This window comes from Diabrotica virgifera, chromosome 4 (genome assembly GCF_917563875.1).
Source record: "Diabrotica virgifera virgifera chromosome 4, PGI_DIABVI_V3a".
Classification (NCBI taxonomy): Eukaryota; Metazoa; Arthropoda; class Insecta; order Coleoptera; family Chrysomelidae; genus Diabrotica; species Diabrotica virgifera.
The window spans coordinates 3,373,494-3,391,209 of NC_065446.1; the positions used below are offsets into that span (position 1 = coordinate 3,373,494).

At 32.5% G+C, this 17,716-nt stretch overlaps 1 protein-coding gene across 3 annotated transcripts in view; it reads left to right on the forward strand.

The window, feature by feature from the left end:
- The first annotated feature begins 5,297 nt into the window (after nucleotides 1-5,297).
- LOC126882883 (uncharacterized) overlaps nucleotides 5,298-17,716 on the forward strand; it is a 39,851-nt gene continuing 27,432 nt past the window's right edge. For 2 of the 3 annotated variants that reach the window (XM_050647947.1, XM_050647948.1), the window contains exon 1: nucleotides 5,298-5,403. In XM_050647947.1, coding sequence (XP_050503904.1) covers nucleotides 5,367-5,403 — 37 coding nt within the window. In that variant the 5' untranslated portion in view covers nucleotides 5,298-5,366. The remainder of the gene's footprint in view (nucleotides 5,404-17,716) is intronic. The other variant, XM_050647946.1, reaches the window with a different exon arrangement.

Sequence of the window (17,716 nt, forward strand, 5' to 3'; positions counted from 1 at the left end):
AAAATAAATATAAAGAGAAAATAGAAATAGAACTGGCAACAGGCGCATAAGGCATGGAAATCGAAGAAAAATGGGAGAAAGTAAAAACATCAATAAGAAAGCCAAATGAGGCGGTTCTAAACAGTACAGTGAGAAAAGGAAAAGTAAATGATTGGTATGATGAAGAATATGAAAAAACAGGTGAAGCAGTGAGGAGAGCTATACAAATAATGCTATTAAAAGAAAATGAGAATAACAGAAATGTGTATAGGGACGCAAGGAGGTAAATAAAAAGACAATGTAGGAGAAAGAAGAGAATATCCAAAGAAGATAAGCTAAAGGAAATTGAAGAACAATTTCAAACTAAAGAAATAAGGTCATTTTACCAAGAGGTAAAAAGGAGGTTACAAGGAGGGTATTTTATCGAGAGGAGGTTAAAAGAATGGACAAAGGATACCAGAGCCGAAGCATCTTTATTAAGAATGAGGAAGGTTTACTGATTGTGAAGTGAAACAGCACAGGTGCTAGAAGAAAGATGGAACAATTATTTCGAACAGCTATTAAATAATGTTGAAGAATACTAGATACAGGACATGGAAGAAAACGATACAATAGTGGAGACGCCAACAAAACAAGAGGTTATGATTATAATCAGCCAAGTTAAAAACAACAAAAGCCCATGAGCGACAGAAATAACATCTGAAATGTTAAAGCCAGGAGGAGAACAACTGTACGAGCAACTATCTGGGCTGGTGAAAAAGATACGTGAAAAGGCCAAATAACTGGATGCTGGCTAGAATTTGCCCCATACATAAAAAAAAGAAGATAAACAAACATGTAAAAGTTATAGGGAAATAGTACTGCTAGAGACAGGGTATAAGATGCACAATGCATACTTAGAAGACTGAACTAATACATGGAGGATACTGTGGGAGAGTACCAGTCCGTCTTTCGATTAAACCAGACCAGCTAAAAGACCAGATTTTCACGCTAAAAGAATTACAAATTGCTATGAGTACAAAACGACCTTTTATGCGCTGTTCGTAGATTTGAAGCTGGCATATGATCATATAAATAGAAAAGAAATGTACCGTGTTCTGAAAAAATTAAAAAATCCCAAAAAATTTATTAGTTTGATTAAAATGACGTTAGCGAAAACAAAAAGTGAAGTAGTATGGAAAGACATCTCAGAGGACTTCGAAATCAAACAAGGACTTGTTCTTGAAGTAATAATGAGGAATTGCAGCATAAAAATGGAAAGAACCATATTAAAAACTGAACATTAATGTATAGCAAAAATGAATAACCATTTTCAATTTCGTTGCAATACGAAACTACAGGATTGCAACCAACGAAATGGCAGGGATGCCCTAGCGGCAACTGCTAGCAAAAGAATAAGTTTTCAATCTAATAGCACATAAAACAACACAAAAAAATGTTACTCTACATCCTATATATATATATATATATATATATATATATATATATATATATATATATATATATATATATATATATATATATATATATATATATATATATATATATATATATATATATATATATATATCAATCGGTTTTAAAACGTCTTGCGACGTTGTCCGATGCCTAATTTCCATGACACTCTATCATCCCATTGGCCCTCTCTAAGATCTCTTGCGCTCATCGCCTTCGTTATTCCCTCTCTCCAAGATTTCTTGGGTCTTCTTCTCTTTCTGCGGTTTGGTGGTACCCATTGCATAATTATTTTAGGGAGTCTTGAGTTATCCATCCTCTGGACGTGTCCGTACCATATCATCTGTTTTCTTTCTATGTCTGTTGTTAGAGAGCCGTCAACCCCCATTCGCTGTCTTATCTCATCATTACGTATTCTCTCTCTGCGTGACACTCCTACTGATCTTCTAAAAGCGTCCATTTCTACTGCCTCCAGTTTTCTTCTGTTGTTTTCGGTTATCCGCCAAGTTTCTGCACCGTACAATAGACTGCTTTTAATAAGAGATTCGTAGATATTGTGTTTTCTTCTTTTTCCTATTTCATGACTCCATAGTACGCTGTTTAGACAACCTATTGTTTTTCTGGATTGTGTTATTCTTCTCTTTATTTCTTCATCATCTTTCCCCGTTGTGTCAAAAACGATTCCTAGATATGTGTAATGGTCGCAGGGCATGATGATTTCATTATTTTCTAATGTGATGTTCGATAGTTCGGTACCTATTGGCAGGTATTTTTTTTCTGTATTAATTTCTAATCCCACTTTCTATATTCTTCTTGTAATTTCCTTGCCATGTACTCTACATCCTACCAGATTTAAAACAATGGGAAGATTCTCTGGTAACACCTTCGAGGCTTCTACAATTTGCAAGCCATAACGGAGGCTGAGACTAAGGAAGATGAGGGAATTTTACAATTTATAATTCACGTCCCATCTGCTCAGCGCTTTAAAGTTCCAACGAGAATGGTTCCCTTCGTACTCCAATCAGAGTAAACATGTAAATCAAAAATGAATAACCATTAATGTATAGTTTTCGCGAATGATCTAACAATATTAGTAAAATCAAAGACAGAATTGAAAAGATTTGTGAAAAAGATAGAAAAAGAAGCAAATAGGTTTGGCTTAAAGATAAATGAAAAGAAAACGAAATACAGGATATTGGGGGATATACAGCAAGACAATGAAGAGTTTATAAAAATATAAGGGGATCAAGATTATATATACAGTTTTGACAGAGTAGAAGAGTTTACCTTGGGGCGAAAGTAAGGAAAATGGACATGAAGATAAAGAAATAGAATCCAGAGTTACAAAAGGCAACCAGAAATACGGAATGCTGAGATCCCTAATGGAGCCTCAGTATGTTTTAAGAAAAACAATAGAAAGAATTTACAAGACAGTGATTAGAGCTACGGTTGTATATGGAGCTGAATTATGGGTTTTGAGAAAGGCAGATGAAGAAAGATTAGAAAGATGGGAGAGGAAAGTTCTCCGATTAATTTAATAAATACACAAAAATGTGATGGATGTGAAGGACAAACAAAGAGTTGGAAGAGCTTTATACGGAACGAAAAATCACCACAATAATAAAAGCGCATAGAATAACATGGCTGGGACATGTGCAAAGATTGGAAAACCATAGGATGGCCAGGATGATATTGAACAGGAAACCAGTCGGGAAAAAAAGGAAAGGAAGACCTCGTAAAAGATGGTTTGACAGCGTCCAAGCAGATTTACGTGAATTAAAAATAGATAACTGGAGAAACAAGGTATTAGACAGAAGAGAATGGAGGAGGAGTGGTAAGAAGAGCGCAAGAGAAATTGTAACACAAGAATGTTGAAAGTAACCATGAACTGTAAAATGATAGCTGTATATATTTATTTATACAGGGTGTCCAGAAACTCTACCGACAAACGAAGACAGGAGATATTTTAGATAATTTTAAGATAATTTAACCCAATTCACCTAGTCCGAAAATGCTTCCTAAGGAAGCTAGAGCTCCTTGAAGATGGCGTCATGTAATTAGTTTTTCTTAAATAACTCCAGAACGCTTCTATTTAGAAAAACGAAAATTGGTATGCTTATTTACTTTCCAGAACTGAATCCATTCCATCTATTGTGAATTTCTAGTACCGGTCATAGGCGTCCGTTTTGGGTAGGGCAACGGTTATTTTATCGCATAACTTTTTTGTCTTTAACTTTTAAGCATTTTTGTCACTGGATTATTAAATTATGAGGTATTCTAGTACTAAAAGGTACTCTTGCTTTAAGTCGGTAGGACACACCGTTTTCTAGAAAAATGGATTTGAAAGTTTTTCGTTTTGGGAATTTGAAAGAAATGGAAAACATTTTCAAAAAAGAACGATGTATTTTACTAACTTAAAGCAAGAGTAACTTTTAGTACTCGAATACCTCATAATTTAATAATCTAGTGTCAAAAATGCTTAAAAATTAAGGACAAAAAAGTTACGCTATAAAATAACTGTTGACCTACCCAAAACGGACGCCTATGACCGGTACTAGAAATTCGCAATTAATGAAATCGATTTATCTCTGGAATATTAATAAATGTACCAGTTTTCGTCTTTCTAAAAAGGTTTTTTTGGAAATTTTTTTTTGAAATTTAAAGAACGAAAAATTTTCAAATCGATTTTTCTAGAAAACGGTGTGTCCTACCGACTTAAAACAAGAGTACCTTTTAGCACTAGAATACATCACAATTTAATAATGCAGTGTCAAAAATGCTTAAAAATTTAGTACAAAAAAGTTATGCGATAAAATAACCGTTGCCCTGCCCAAAACGGCCGCCTATGATCGGTACTAAAAATTCGCAAAGGATGGAATAGATTTATCTCTGGAAGATAAATACGCGTACCAATTTTTGTTTTTCTAAATAGAAGCGTTCTGGAGGTATTTAAGAAAAACTCATTACAAGACGCCATCTTCAAAGAGCTCTAGCTCCCTTAGGAAGCATTTTCGGACTGTGAATAGGGTTAAATTGTCTTAGAATTATTTGAAGAATCTTCTGTCTTCGTTTGTCGGTAGAGTTTCTGGACACCCTGTATAATATATTTTTAATAGACAAATATTGTATATTGTATGTATAGTAAAAAAAATGTAATTGAGTATTTGACGCCCAGGGCCTACATGCCCTGTTGAGCAAAATAAATAAATAATAGCAACTGGTTTTCTTAACATTCTGTTTTTCTGGTTCATCCGCTTATGTTGGATAATAAAAAAATTTTGGTACTTTAACAACCATCCATGTTTTTCAAATAAAATAAAATTTATCATTTCATAATAAAAAATTAACAAATATTAAGCAAACTTGAGGCTATATTCGGGTTTTAATTTCAGTATTTTATAAATGCTAGAATATTCCACAGTTTCTTGCGAACTTTGATAAAAACATGATTTCCATATGTGATTCCAATTTGTCCTTGAGTAGGCTTGTAAATAACTTCATCGTAATATTTAAGAGAGTTATTCCACTGTAGTTCTATTCCTCTGTAGTTAGTAGAAATTCTAACACTTGCATGCCAGTCCTTTGGTAGTTGTGCCAATAATTTTGTTAAACAAATTATGTGAGGCATTTAAGGGTTTCTGGCCCCCATATTTCAACTGTTCGTTCGATATTTTTTATCAGTTCCTGGAGATGGTCTATTCATATTTTTTAATATTTTAAATGGTATTTACAATAAGTGATTTTTCAGACTGTATTATTTAACTATTATTTACTGCCGTCCAATGAACAACATTCTCTGTTAGTCATTTACCATAAATGTGATATTACTCACTTAACAATTAGGAATAATTTTCCATTTTTTAAAATGTATTATTATCATGCTATAAATGTTAAAAAGTTTTTTCGTTTAGTGTTGACTATCTCTAATTACAATGAAGTGGGAAACTTTTTTGGCTGTAGTTATACTTGGTAAGAAATAAAAAGTAATTCGTATTAAACGTCGCTTATGCATGTAACAGGATCATTTAATACGTAATTCATTAATAAAATATATATTTTATTATTGATAGATTTTCTTGATTGATACTTTGATCATTGAAGATTTATTCTAATAATCCCAGTGAAGTAGTTTCTCGAAACAGTGAATGTGAGTCCAAATCAGTCCCCCCCCCCCTCTCTCTCTCTCTCTCTCTCTTTCTTCAATCTTGACCTCCTAGAGGGAGTGTAGTGGTCGACGTCTTCTTCTTCTTAAAGTTCCATCTCCTAGCGGAGGTTGGATATCATAATGGCTATGGTCACTTTGTTGGCTGCTGCTCTGAACAGTTGTAATGAACTACAGTTAAACCATTCTCTAAGGTTCCTTAGCCAGGAGATGCGTCTTCTTCCTATGCTTCTTTTTCCTTGGATCCTTCCTTGCATAATAACTCTCAGCAGCTCATATTTCTCTCCGCTAGTAATGTGACCCAAATATTCTAGTTTTCTTGTTTTTATACTGTTCATAATTTCTAACTCCTTATTTAAACGTCGATGCACTTCAACATTGGTAATCCTTTGAACCCACTGAATTTTCAACATTCTTCTGTAACACCACATTTCGAACGCTACTATTTTTCTTATATGTTGCCTTTTCAATGTCCAAGCTTCCATTCCGTATAGTAAAATAGAAAATATGTAGCATCTTAGAGCCCTCAATCTGAGAGGCAACTGAAGATCTTTGTTTGTAAGCAGTGTCTTCATTTTTATAAATGCTTGCCTTGCAGTTTCAATTCGGACTTTAATTTCTTTGCTTTGGTCATTTTTGTCATCAACCCAGGTTCCCAGATATTTGTATGTCTTTACTTTTTCTATTTGGGTTTGCTCTAGTATTAACCTTTCATTTCCATGTTGTGTTTTTGAGACAATCATAAATTTAGTTTTTTTCTTGTTTATTTTGAGTCCATATCGAATGCAATAATCGTTAATTCTATTTAACAATTCTCGTCGACGTGATGCCGTGTAATATCCGTCTCCAAAGATCTCTGTCTCTGGTCATTTCTTGTAACTCATGCTCAGGTCTTTTGCACATTCCTGTCATTTGATCGATCCATCTTGTTGGGGATCTTCCTCGTGATCTTTGGCCTTCCACATTTCCTTGCATAATGAGTCTTTCCATGTGTTCTGTGTTTGCTCTCATAACATGTCCAAAGTATTTTAATTGCTGGAAATGAACTTAACTGGAGAGACGTTGGCTAACTTTTAGCTCTATCAAAATTGAATTATTTGTCCCACGGTGGGTCCAAGGAATTCGTAGCATTCGTCTCCAACAGAACATTTCACTGGCGTCTACCGTTCTTCTTTCCGATGGTCTCAGGGTCCAAGATTCGCATCCGTAGGTCAGCATTGGGAATATTAAGCAGTTGATCAATCTCATCTTTATCGCTCTTGAAATTTGACAGTCCTTCCATATTGTGGTCATTTTTGCTGTGGCTACTTTTGCTAGATCACATCTACGTTTTATTTCTTCCTTTAGTGACCCTGTGTTTGTGATCGATGATCCCAAACAAAAGTATGAGTTTACAACCTCAAACCGGTCAATTGTGGTTATATGTGGATGTTTGTTGTATAGTCTATCCACTATCATGATGTTTGTCTTTGATATTAGCCCAGTAAATGAACGGAAAATACGGCGATACCGTGTAATTTTCAGGGGCAACTCCGAATTGCATGAAAATTTGGATTTAGGTTCTACATACCCTCCACTTCAAAGTTGAAATTGTGCCGTTGGTTGCTTTTACTTGGGGGGTGACAGTCACCCCTTCTCGGGGGTGAAAAAATATACGTTCAAGATAGGACCGGAAATGGATAAATTGACTGATTTTAAGCAACTTTTGTTCTATAGGGATTTTTAAGTAAGTTAATACTTTTCGAGTTATTTGCGATTGAAAATGTTTATTTTTCGAAAAAAAAAAAAAACTACGTTTTCAGACGGTTTTTCGCAAATAACTCAAAAAGTAAATATTTGATCGAAATAAATATCCTTAGCAAAAGTGTAGCTTACAAAAAACTGAAAAAAATGGTGTATCAGTAAAGTCTATGAATCGAGTAAAAACAAAGTTGTAGCTCATGAAAAATACGTTCTTATTCGTCTAATTCCAAATCGAATATTTCAAGGTGAAATTACCAAAAAATTAAGCACTTTCTGGGAAAAACCTATTCAAACTTTTTTAAAGTGTTTATAAAAGGCTGTATTTTAATGGTTCATAAAAGTTTCTCGCATTAAGAATAAGCGAGTTACGCTCAAAATAAAGTTGGCCCTCTTTTTTTTGGTAAAAAAATCATGAAAATCTCCCCGTGTTTAGCTCCCCAAATGAAATTAATCGCTACGGCTTTACAAACAATTTACTTACTTATCTATTTTTATATGATCTGTTATTCTCACCGGTTTAAAGTGCTTATTTTTGAAAGGGTTATAGTTGAAAAAGCTTGAACGGGTCAATAATCACGAGTTTATGCAAATTTTGAACAGCCATAGCTTAACAAATTTTTGTCTTATGGAAAAACAAAATGAAACTAGCATATTTATAATAGCAAAACCTACATTTTTTACTCTTTAAGATTTTTCTTGGCACTAATACTTTTTAAGTTATTTTGAAAAAATGAAATTTTTGAAAAATTTTTAGAACATTTTTTTTACTATAAAATCAATTTTTTTCAAAAATAAGCACTTCAAACCAATCAAACTTACAGATCATATAAACAATACACATACAGTTAAAATAAATGGTAAAGCGGTAACGATTAATTTTATTTAGGTTGCTAAATAGAGGGAGGTTTTTACGATTTTTTTAACAAAAAAAGGGGCCAACTTTTTTCAGTGTAACTCGTTTATTTTTGTTGTTAGAAACTTTTGTAAAAAAACCAACATAAACCTTTTTTATATAGGTACTTTAACAATATTAATAAGCTTTTCCCGAAAAGTGCTTAATTTTTCGTTGATTTCGTGTTGAATTATTAGATTTGGAATTAGACGAATAACAACGTATTTTTAATGAGCTACAACTTTGCTTTTACTCCTTTTATAGATTTTACTGATAGACCATTTTTTTCGTTTTTTTTTTATAAGCTACACTTGTGCTAGCAATATTTTTTTCGATAAAATATTTACTGTTTGAATTATTTGCGAAAAAACGTCTGAAAACGTAGTTTTTTTTGTCGAAAAATCAACATTTTCAATCGCGAATAACTCGAAAAGTATTGACTAACATAAAAAACTTTATAGATCGAAAGTTGCTTATAATCAGTCAGTTTATCCATTTCTTATCTTGAACGTATGTTTTTTCACCCCCGAGAAGGGGTGACTGTCACCCCCCAAGTGAAAGCAACCAACGCCACAAATTCAACTAGAACCTAAATCCAAATTTTCATGCAATTCGGAGTTGCCCCTCAAAATTACACTCCAAAACGGTCATTTATTGGGCTATATGTTTAATTGCAGACCAAATATTTGACTTGCGTTTCGACCAGTTGTATAAGATCAATCAGCCCTGCTTGACTATTTGCAAGAAGGGCTGTGTCATCTGCTAAACTTAGGTTGTTTATATTATGACTATTTTTTGAGATTGCCTTTTCCCATCCTTCAAGTGCTGTTCTCATAATATGCTCCCCGTATATATTGAACAATAATTGTGGAGATAGTATAAATCCTTGTCTGAGACCCCGTTCTGGATGAAATTCGTTTGAACTTGTGTTGCGGTACGCAAAAAGCGAAATAAAGTGATTACGGTTTAAATGGTACGCTTACTTCTTTTAGTATTCGCCATAAGTGTCTCTACTTCACCCTGTCGAACGCTTTACGATAATCTATAGATAAGACTTGGTCGTCCGCAAAATGTAGAGTATACAATGTTGTATCGTCGTCAAGTTGGATACCCATCCCTGAACAAGATATTATCCAGTGTTTTAGTGCTTCCTAGAGGCAGCATCCTTATCGTAATCCTTTTGTTACTGGGAATTCTTCTGATAAGCTGTTGTACTTGAACTTGGTATTTAAGAATCATTAACCGATTATTAATTTCATTATTGCTTAGCGTATGGCCACTTGAAATTAAATTATTAGTCTTAGTCCTGTCGCCAGGGGGGGTACAACGGCCTCCTGTATTCAGATGGACTTACCCAAGTTTTTAATATGTATTTTGGCCCGTAGAACACGAATTTTTTGGGTAACAGTTGATCCGGATGTCGATAAGATTGTTATAAACAAAGAAGTTGAGGAATTACATAACAGCGATTTCTCGCAAAACAAAACATGTTTTTGTATTTTCTGGGCCATTCTAACCAAAAAATGTTCCTACAAGTTTTTTCGTAGGATGCATAGTTTTCGAGATAAACGCGGTTGAACTTTCAAATAATCGAAAAATTGCAATTTTTGAACCCGAATAACTTTTGATTAAAAAATAAAATAGCAATTCTGCTTACCGCATTTGAAAGTTCAAGTCAAATTCTATCGGTTTCGAATATATACATTGCTAAAAATTTATGTGTTTATTGCTAAAAAAAAGCTATAAACACATAGTGTTTCCCGTGCCTAATACATGCGTTTACAAGCATGCTACGTAGAAATAGCCTCGCTTGCACTTGTACCTACTCTACCTACTCGTTGGATTTTAAATGAGAAATCATTGAAAACATCACTCCAGCACTAGGTGTTTATACTTTTGTTTAACAATAAAATAATAACTTTTTAGCAATGCAAATAACTAAAACCGATATACTTTGACTTGAACTTTCAAATGCGGTAAGCAGAATTGCTATTTTATTTTTTAATCAAAAGTTATTCGGGTAAAAAAATTGCAATTTTTCGATTTTTTGAAAGTTCCACCGCGTTTATCTCGAAAACTATGCATCCTACGAAAAAATTTGTTGGAACACTTTTTGGTTAGAATGGTCCAAAAAATACAAAAACATGTTTTGTTTTGCGAGAAATCGCTGTTATGTAATTCCTCAACTTCTTTGTTTATAACAAACTTATCGACATCTGGATCAACTGTTACCCAAAAAATTCGTGTTCTATGGGTCGGGTCAAAATACATAAAAAAACTTGGGTAAGTCCATCTGAATACAGGAGGCCGTTGTACCCCCCCTGGCGACAGGACTATCTCTTTCAATACCAAATAAAGTATACTTAATATTTTATATTTGTGTTGATTCATTTACACCTTATACCTTTAAAAGGTGTTCATAAATGCGGCAAAACTTATTTTTCCACATAGATACGTTATCTAATAATGATGGAAACGCAACGTTGATCATAACCTTGAAATTATCAAACTAATTTTAGGACTGCCATTGGAGAATATACCGTATGGTAGCAATGGTAAACACAAAGCTTATTTTGCTTGATTGGAATTACAAAATCAAATGAGAAAAACAAGAGTTCTTAATTATATCCAACGTATAAAACGCGTCAAAAATGGAAATGAAAAATTGTGTGTTTATCATTTCTGATATTGAAAACACAGTTGCATTATAACATCCCGGAAGGTCAAATAATATTTTTCCAATCTGTAGATCCATTCTTGCATAGATGTTTCATACGTGGGAAGTTTTTATGCTCAATCATCTATAATCTATAGTAGCCTAATAAAATAAAAAAAAGTCAAAATGTAAATTCGTACAGGTTAAAACAAATTTTATATCAAAGTTTAGGTGGGTACAAAAGATATTTTCAAGAAAGTATCCAAATCATACAAGGGGATCATTGTTTAAATAATTAAAACAAGGTTGTAACGGTCACGTTACAAAATTAGCTCTTTAATTATTATTATAATTATTTTCCCTCGGTCTCTCATTTAAATTCTCTAATTTCTCGTAAAGGACTTCTGACGTGACGTCACACTTCGGTGATGGAACGTACTATGTACGCCACCTATCGAGCAATAGGATTTCGTGTTCTGAGGCCGTCCTTGTGACAGTCGGAAAGAAACTCAGCTGGGCTTTTCACTTTAAGTTGGGAATTGTTCAGAGTGGCATGGGACTAAATTTAGATCAAGTACCGGTTAATACCTAGTTAAAAAAAAGGGAAAATGTGAATTCCATTCCAACCCATTGAGGATTATTTGGGAGAAATAATTATTCTTCCAATGGGGTTTTCTATACAACATCATCGAGTCTCATGCCACTCCCTTGAAAACTTAGACCTCCCAGTACCATCGGAGAGGTAGGACAATTTCCAACCATAAGTCATTGGGAGTATGTCTATCTGGGAGCAAGCTATGGGAGCGTTCCAGCTCAATTTTCGTCTTGGCACCTGGGCCTACAGGAATCATGGGGTCGCACCATCCTGGTGCATCATTTTCTAGGATGCAACCGCAACCTCGTTTGGGAACATTTAGTGAGGTGTTTTAGTAACTATTGGTTTTTTTTTATATTTCAGACTATCTGTTAAATACACTATGTTTTTTTCCAGATTTAGGTTACCTCTGGTTTTTTTTTTGACATATTTGTATATTAGATTATTTGGTTCCCAAACTTTGTATCTATGGTAACTTCTTGTGCACAGGAATAAGCCTAGAGAAAATTAGGTTTTTAATACTTTATTATTGCTTTGATATTGGTTTATGTAATTCGGGTAAATTTATTTTTTTAATATTACTAGCTTGTTTCCCAAATATTTTACTGTTATTCGCTTTATTCCATTTGTTCGGTTAATTTAGGTCATCGTCGGTATTTATCTCAACTTCATTTCTACTTTAGTCAATTGTATATTTAATTTTATTTATTCATTATTGTACTTTCCCTTAGTGAGGCTTGGGCCTATTTATTTGTATTATTTTCATCTTTGTCGGTTTCAATTCAGTTGTACGTAGCAGGCGTACTATAACCATTTGGTAGAAGACTTATGTAATTTTGTACCCTATATATATGTAAGAGGTATTTAAGTTTGTAACAGATAACATTATTGTTGTTACCTTTAAAATATATATAGCTTTTTGTATAACTTATGTCATTTTAGAGTCACATGATATACACTTTGTGTAACTCAGAGATTGTCAAAAATCTAGTAGTTATTTTTAATAAATATTTATTTATTTTGTATATCAATTATTTTGTTATTCCTTTATGTTCATTATTACAGGTTTAATATATTTAATATTTGACAACAGTGTAAGATACCTGGGAAAATGATCGAAGATCATTTTCATGGCGCCCATGATTTGTTAGATTTATTTATCTTGTTGGTCTTTAGAATTTATTCATCTTGATTCCTTTTCAGTACCTTATTCTTATTTTATTATTTCACCTTTTAGTCATCATTACTATCTACTTAGAGCTACCGTTCTTCGACAGGCATGCAAACGAGCCGTATCCATCCTTGAGTGTCAAGTGGTTTTCTTGCATCTCTTGCTAGCCAACTCTATTCAGTTTGCCTCTGTCTCTTCCCACTTCTACTTATACCCCTTTTTATTCCCCTTTCTTCAGTACTACTGCAAAGTAGTATTTTTTCCTATTGCGGCTTCTCAACGTAGAAGCCACTTCACCCTTTTCTTTACACAGTCCCACTCTCTCTTCATTTTTATTACCTAGTCTTTTCATTTTTTTTTCCTTACTTCTGTTGGAGTATATCTTTCTTTTTACTTTCACTCCAACAGAAGTTTTCTCATATTTGTTACAGGGTCATTTTTGCAAAAAAAAAATACTTTTTTAACTGCTGAGGTAATTCACTTATTAATGAAGGTCAATGGGATTCTTTTCTGCAAAGTTGAAGGATAAATATTTCACATAAGACTTACTATATTAAATTTGACCCCCTATTTATTTAAATAATTGTATATAAAACTTTCAAAACAAATTTGCAAAAAAATATTTTTAGCGTTTTAGATAAGCACTATAAAATACCTTGTTTTACAGATTAAGTGGCACTATGTTACCAGTATTAAGTAAAAAAAAATTGGTCGGAAAATATTTAATATTTTTTGAGATATTGAATTTGTTTATTAAATGTTACTATATTTTCAATTGCAAAAACGCGGTTGTTGCCAAAGAAATATTCCCTGCTTAAGATCCCATTATTTTTATTTTTATGTATATTTTGGATAAATGTATTGATAAATTTAAATTTCAGTTAAACTCCCCCCTAAAATGGCATTTGAAAATTATTCAAATTTGTTTATAATTTGTTTTTTTAATAACGTCGCGGGGATTAAGTATTTTGAAATTCCGTTTCGATAATTGGGTTCCTGGGAATTTTTTACTAACTAACAAAATTTTTTTGTCGTTTTTTCTTCCTCTTTTTTTTTTCTTGTAGTTATATTATTACGGGCCCTTTAAGGGCTAAATTTTATTAAGAATATCGAATCTCTAAGTTGTAGATTGTAGAGCTAAAAATATTAAGATTTAACTAAAATATCTTAAATAAAATGTGGCTACTTACTGAGTTACAGGGTGTTTTATTTAAAAATTTAAAAATTATTGTTGCCAAGTACTTTAAAACTATTTGACGTATCCTTATCATACTTGGCAGAAAGTGTGGCTATTATACACCCTACTAAATTGTGATTAATAAACGTTTCTAGCTAGTTCCAGAGGCGTACGACAGGGGATAGTGAATGATTGACCCTTCCCAAATTCTACGCCACTGAGTGAATTACTATTTTAGCGAAATTTTTCGATTCTCCAATACTTTGTATGTAAGTAGCTTTATTAATATCGATAAAGTCATCAGTTTGAGAGATATTGGAAGTTTAAAATGAATGGATGAATGAATCAAAATAACTATGCCGTTTCATTTTTAACATCCAATATCTCGAAAACTAATGACTTAAGCGTTACCAGTAAAGAGTATATTATTTACTTAGAAAGTATTGGAGAATCGAAAAATTTCGCTAAAATAGTAATTACCTCAGTGGCGTAAAATTTGGGAAGGGTTAACCATTAACTATCCCATGTCGTACGCCTCTGGTAGTAGCTAGAAACTTTTATTTGTCACAGTTTAGTAGACTGTATAGTACCCACACTTTCTGCCAAGTATGATAAGGATACGTCAAATAGTTTGAAAGTACTTGGTAAAAATAATTTTTAAATTTTTAAATAAAACTTCCTGTAACTCAGTAAGTAGTCACATTTTATTTAAGTGATTTTAGACCAATCTTAATATTTTTAGGTATAGAATCTACAACTTAGAGATTCGACATTTTTAATGAAACTTAACTCTAAAAGGGCCCATAGTAAAATAATTCCAAGAAAAAAAAGAAGAGGAAAAAAAGACAAAAATATTTGTTAATTAGTGAAAAATTACTAGAAACCCAATTATCGAAACGGCATTTCAAAATATTTGACACCCGTGACGTTATTAAAAAAACAAATTATAAACAAATTTGAATAATTTTCAAATGCCATTTTAGGGGGAAGTTTAATTAAAATTTGAATTTATCAATACATTTATCGAAAATATACATAAGATTAAAAATAATAAGATTTAATACAGGTAAATATTTCTTTGGCAACAACCGCGTTTTTGCGATTGAAAATAGAGTATCATTTGATAAACAAATTCCATATCTTAAAAAATATTAAATATTTTTGGACCAATTTTTTTTTAGTAATACTGATAACATAGCACAACTTCTCCTGTAAAATCAGATATTTTATAGTGCTTATTTAAAACGCTAAAAATATTTTTTTGCAAATTTGTTTTTAAAGTTTTATGTATAATTATTTAAATAAATAGGGGGTCAAATTTAATTTGGTAAGTCTTATGTGACAGATTTAGCCTTCAGATTTGCAGAAAATAGTACTATAGACCTTCATTAGTAATTGAATGACCTCAGCAGTTGAAAAAGTAATTTTTTTGCAAAAATGACCCATTTTTAATTATTTAAACAATGATCCCCTTGTATGATTTGGATACTTTTTTGAAAATATCTTTTGAACCCACCTAAACTTTGATATAAAATGTGTTTCAACCTGTACGAATTTACATTTTGATTTACATGTAGTGTAATTTTATTTTACTGGACTATAGGTATATATTAGTTCATTTTACGTGACTTTTCGTTCATTTGGATACAAATATTATCCAGCATCCAGGATTTTTTACGTCAAATAATGTTTTTCTAAATTTTTCTGTAATAAAATTATAGATCAGCAGCATATTGATGTTTTACTGATACCTACTCTTAAACAAAATTTATAGCTCAAGCATATTAGGTACTCAAAGAACGGTTAACGTAGATCTTTATTTGTCTCCCTAAAAGAAAAACGCAAGAGAATGCGGCGACTACCGCACCATTAGCTTGATGTCCCATGTGCTAAAGTTGCTACTGAAAGTCATCCATAACCGAATATAATCATAAACTGGATTTATACCTTAATTCTACGCAGTTTGGGTTTCGCAAAGGCCTAGGAACACGCGAAGCTCTTTTTTCACTTAATATACTATTACAAAGATGCCTGGATGGCAATAAAGATATATATGCGTGTTTTATTGACTATAATAAAGCATTCGGCAAAGTACGACATGAATAATTATTCATTATCACGTAGCGCTACAACCCTGGGTGGGTCCTGGCTGACTGTACAACTTTCTTCCAATTTGTTCGGTCTTCCATCAACCTTGGTTCAAATGGGATTGGGAAAAAGTCCAAGTGGTCTTTTGCCTGTAGGAATCTCCTCCCATACCAGTTTTACAAGTCTTTCGTTATTAAGTCTGTGCACATCGCCTGCCCATCTTAGTCGCTGTTATTTAATTTCTTGGACAATATCGGTGTCATTGTAAAGTGCTTTTAATTCGATGTTGGCTCTGATCCTTTACTGGTTTGTGTTAATGTCGTGGTGAGGTCCGAAAATTTTTCTAAGTATTTTTCGTTCAAAACGTTTGAGCTTTTCTTCGTTTGATTTGGTCATGGTCCAAGTTTCGCATCCATATGTTAGTACTGGTCTGACGATGGATTTATAAATTTTGATCTTGGAAATTCTTGTAAGATTTTTTGATTTTATAAGCTTATCCAGTGCGAATTAGTCCGTTCTTTAACGGTAAAATATTGCAAAACCTCTAAATTTTAAAGAACCGCTTGGATTGACATGAAATTTGGCATACACATAGCTAACAAGTCAAAGAAAAAAAGTGATATTGTGCCGATATGTGCTTTTGCCCTGGGGGTGGTTTTCACCCCCTCTTGGGGGGTGAAAAAATATTCATCCAAAAAAAGTCAGGAAATGGATAAACTGGCTAATTTTAAGTAACGTTTGTTCGATAGAGTTTTTTCACTAAGTCAATACTTTTCGAGTTATTTGGCAGTGAATATGTTCATTTTTTCAACAAAATAACCACGCTTTTAGACGGTTTTTCGCAAATAACTCAAATAGTAAGTATTTTGTCGAAAAAATATTCTCGGCAAAAATATAGCCTGTAAAAAATTTAAAAAACGGTGTATATATCACGTCTCTACACCTAGTAGAAGCAGAGTTATAGCTAATGAAAAATAGGTTCATATTCGTCAAATTCCAATTGGAATACTTTAACGTGAAATAACCAAAAATGAAGCACATATCGGGGAAAACTCATTACAACTTATTTAAAGTGTTTAAAAATAGCCTCCTTTCTGTTTTATAAAAAAAATTTCCAGCATCAAAATTAAAAAAGTTACGCTCAAAATAAAGTTAGTTCCTTTTGGTTTTGGTAAAAAAATCGAGAAAAGCACCCCCTAATTAGTATTACTATGAACTTAATCGTTACGACTTCACAAGTTTCTTGACTCATGTATATATTGTTAATATGATCTGTAAGTTTCATCGGTTCAAAGTCCTTATTATTGAAAGGGCTGTAGTTAATAGGGGTTGAACGAGTCACTGATCACGAATGTATGCAAATTTAGAAACACCAAATCTTAATCAATTTTTGTCTAACAGAAAAACAAAAAATACATGATATTCAGAAAAGCAAATCTGACTTTCTTGTTTTTCAAGATTTTTGGTATCTCTAACAATTTTTAAGTTATTTTGAAAAAAGCATATTTTTCAAAATTTAAATTTTTTAAAATTTTACTTTGAAACCAAATTTTTTCAAAAATAAGCACTTTTAATCGATGAAACTTACAGATCATATAAACACAACATAAGTAAAATAATTTGTGGAGCGGTAACGATTAATTTATTTTAAATTACTAATTAGGGGGTGGTCTTCCCGATTTTTTTTTGCAACAACAAAAGGGACCAACTTTATTTTGAGCGTAACTTGCTTAAACTTAGTGCCAGAAACTTTTTGTAAAAGCATAAATAAAGCTTGTTTTAAACACTTTAAAAAAGT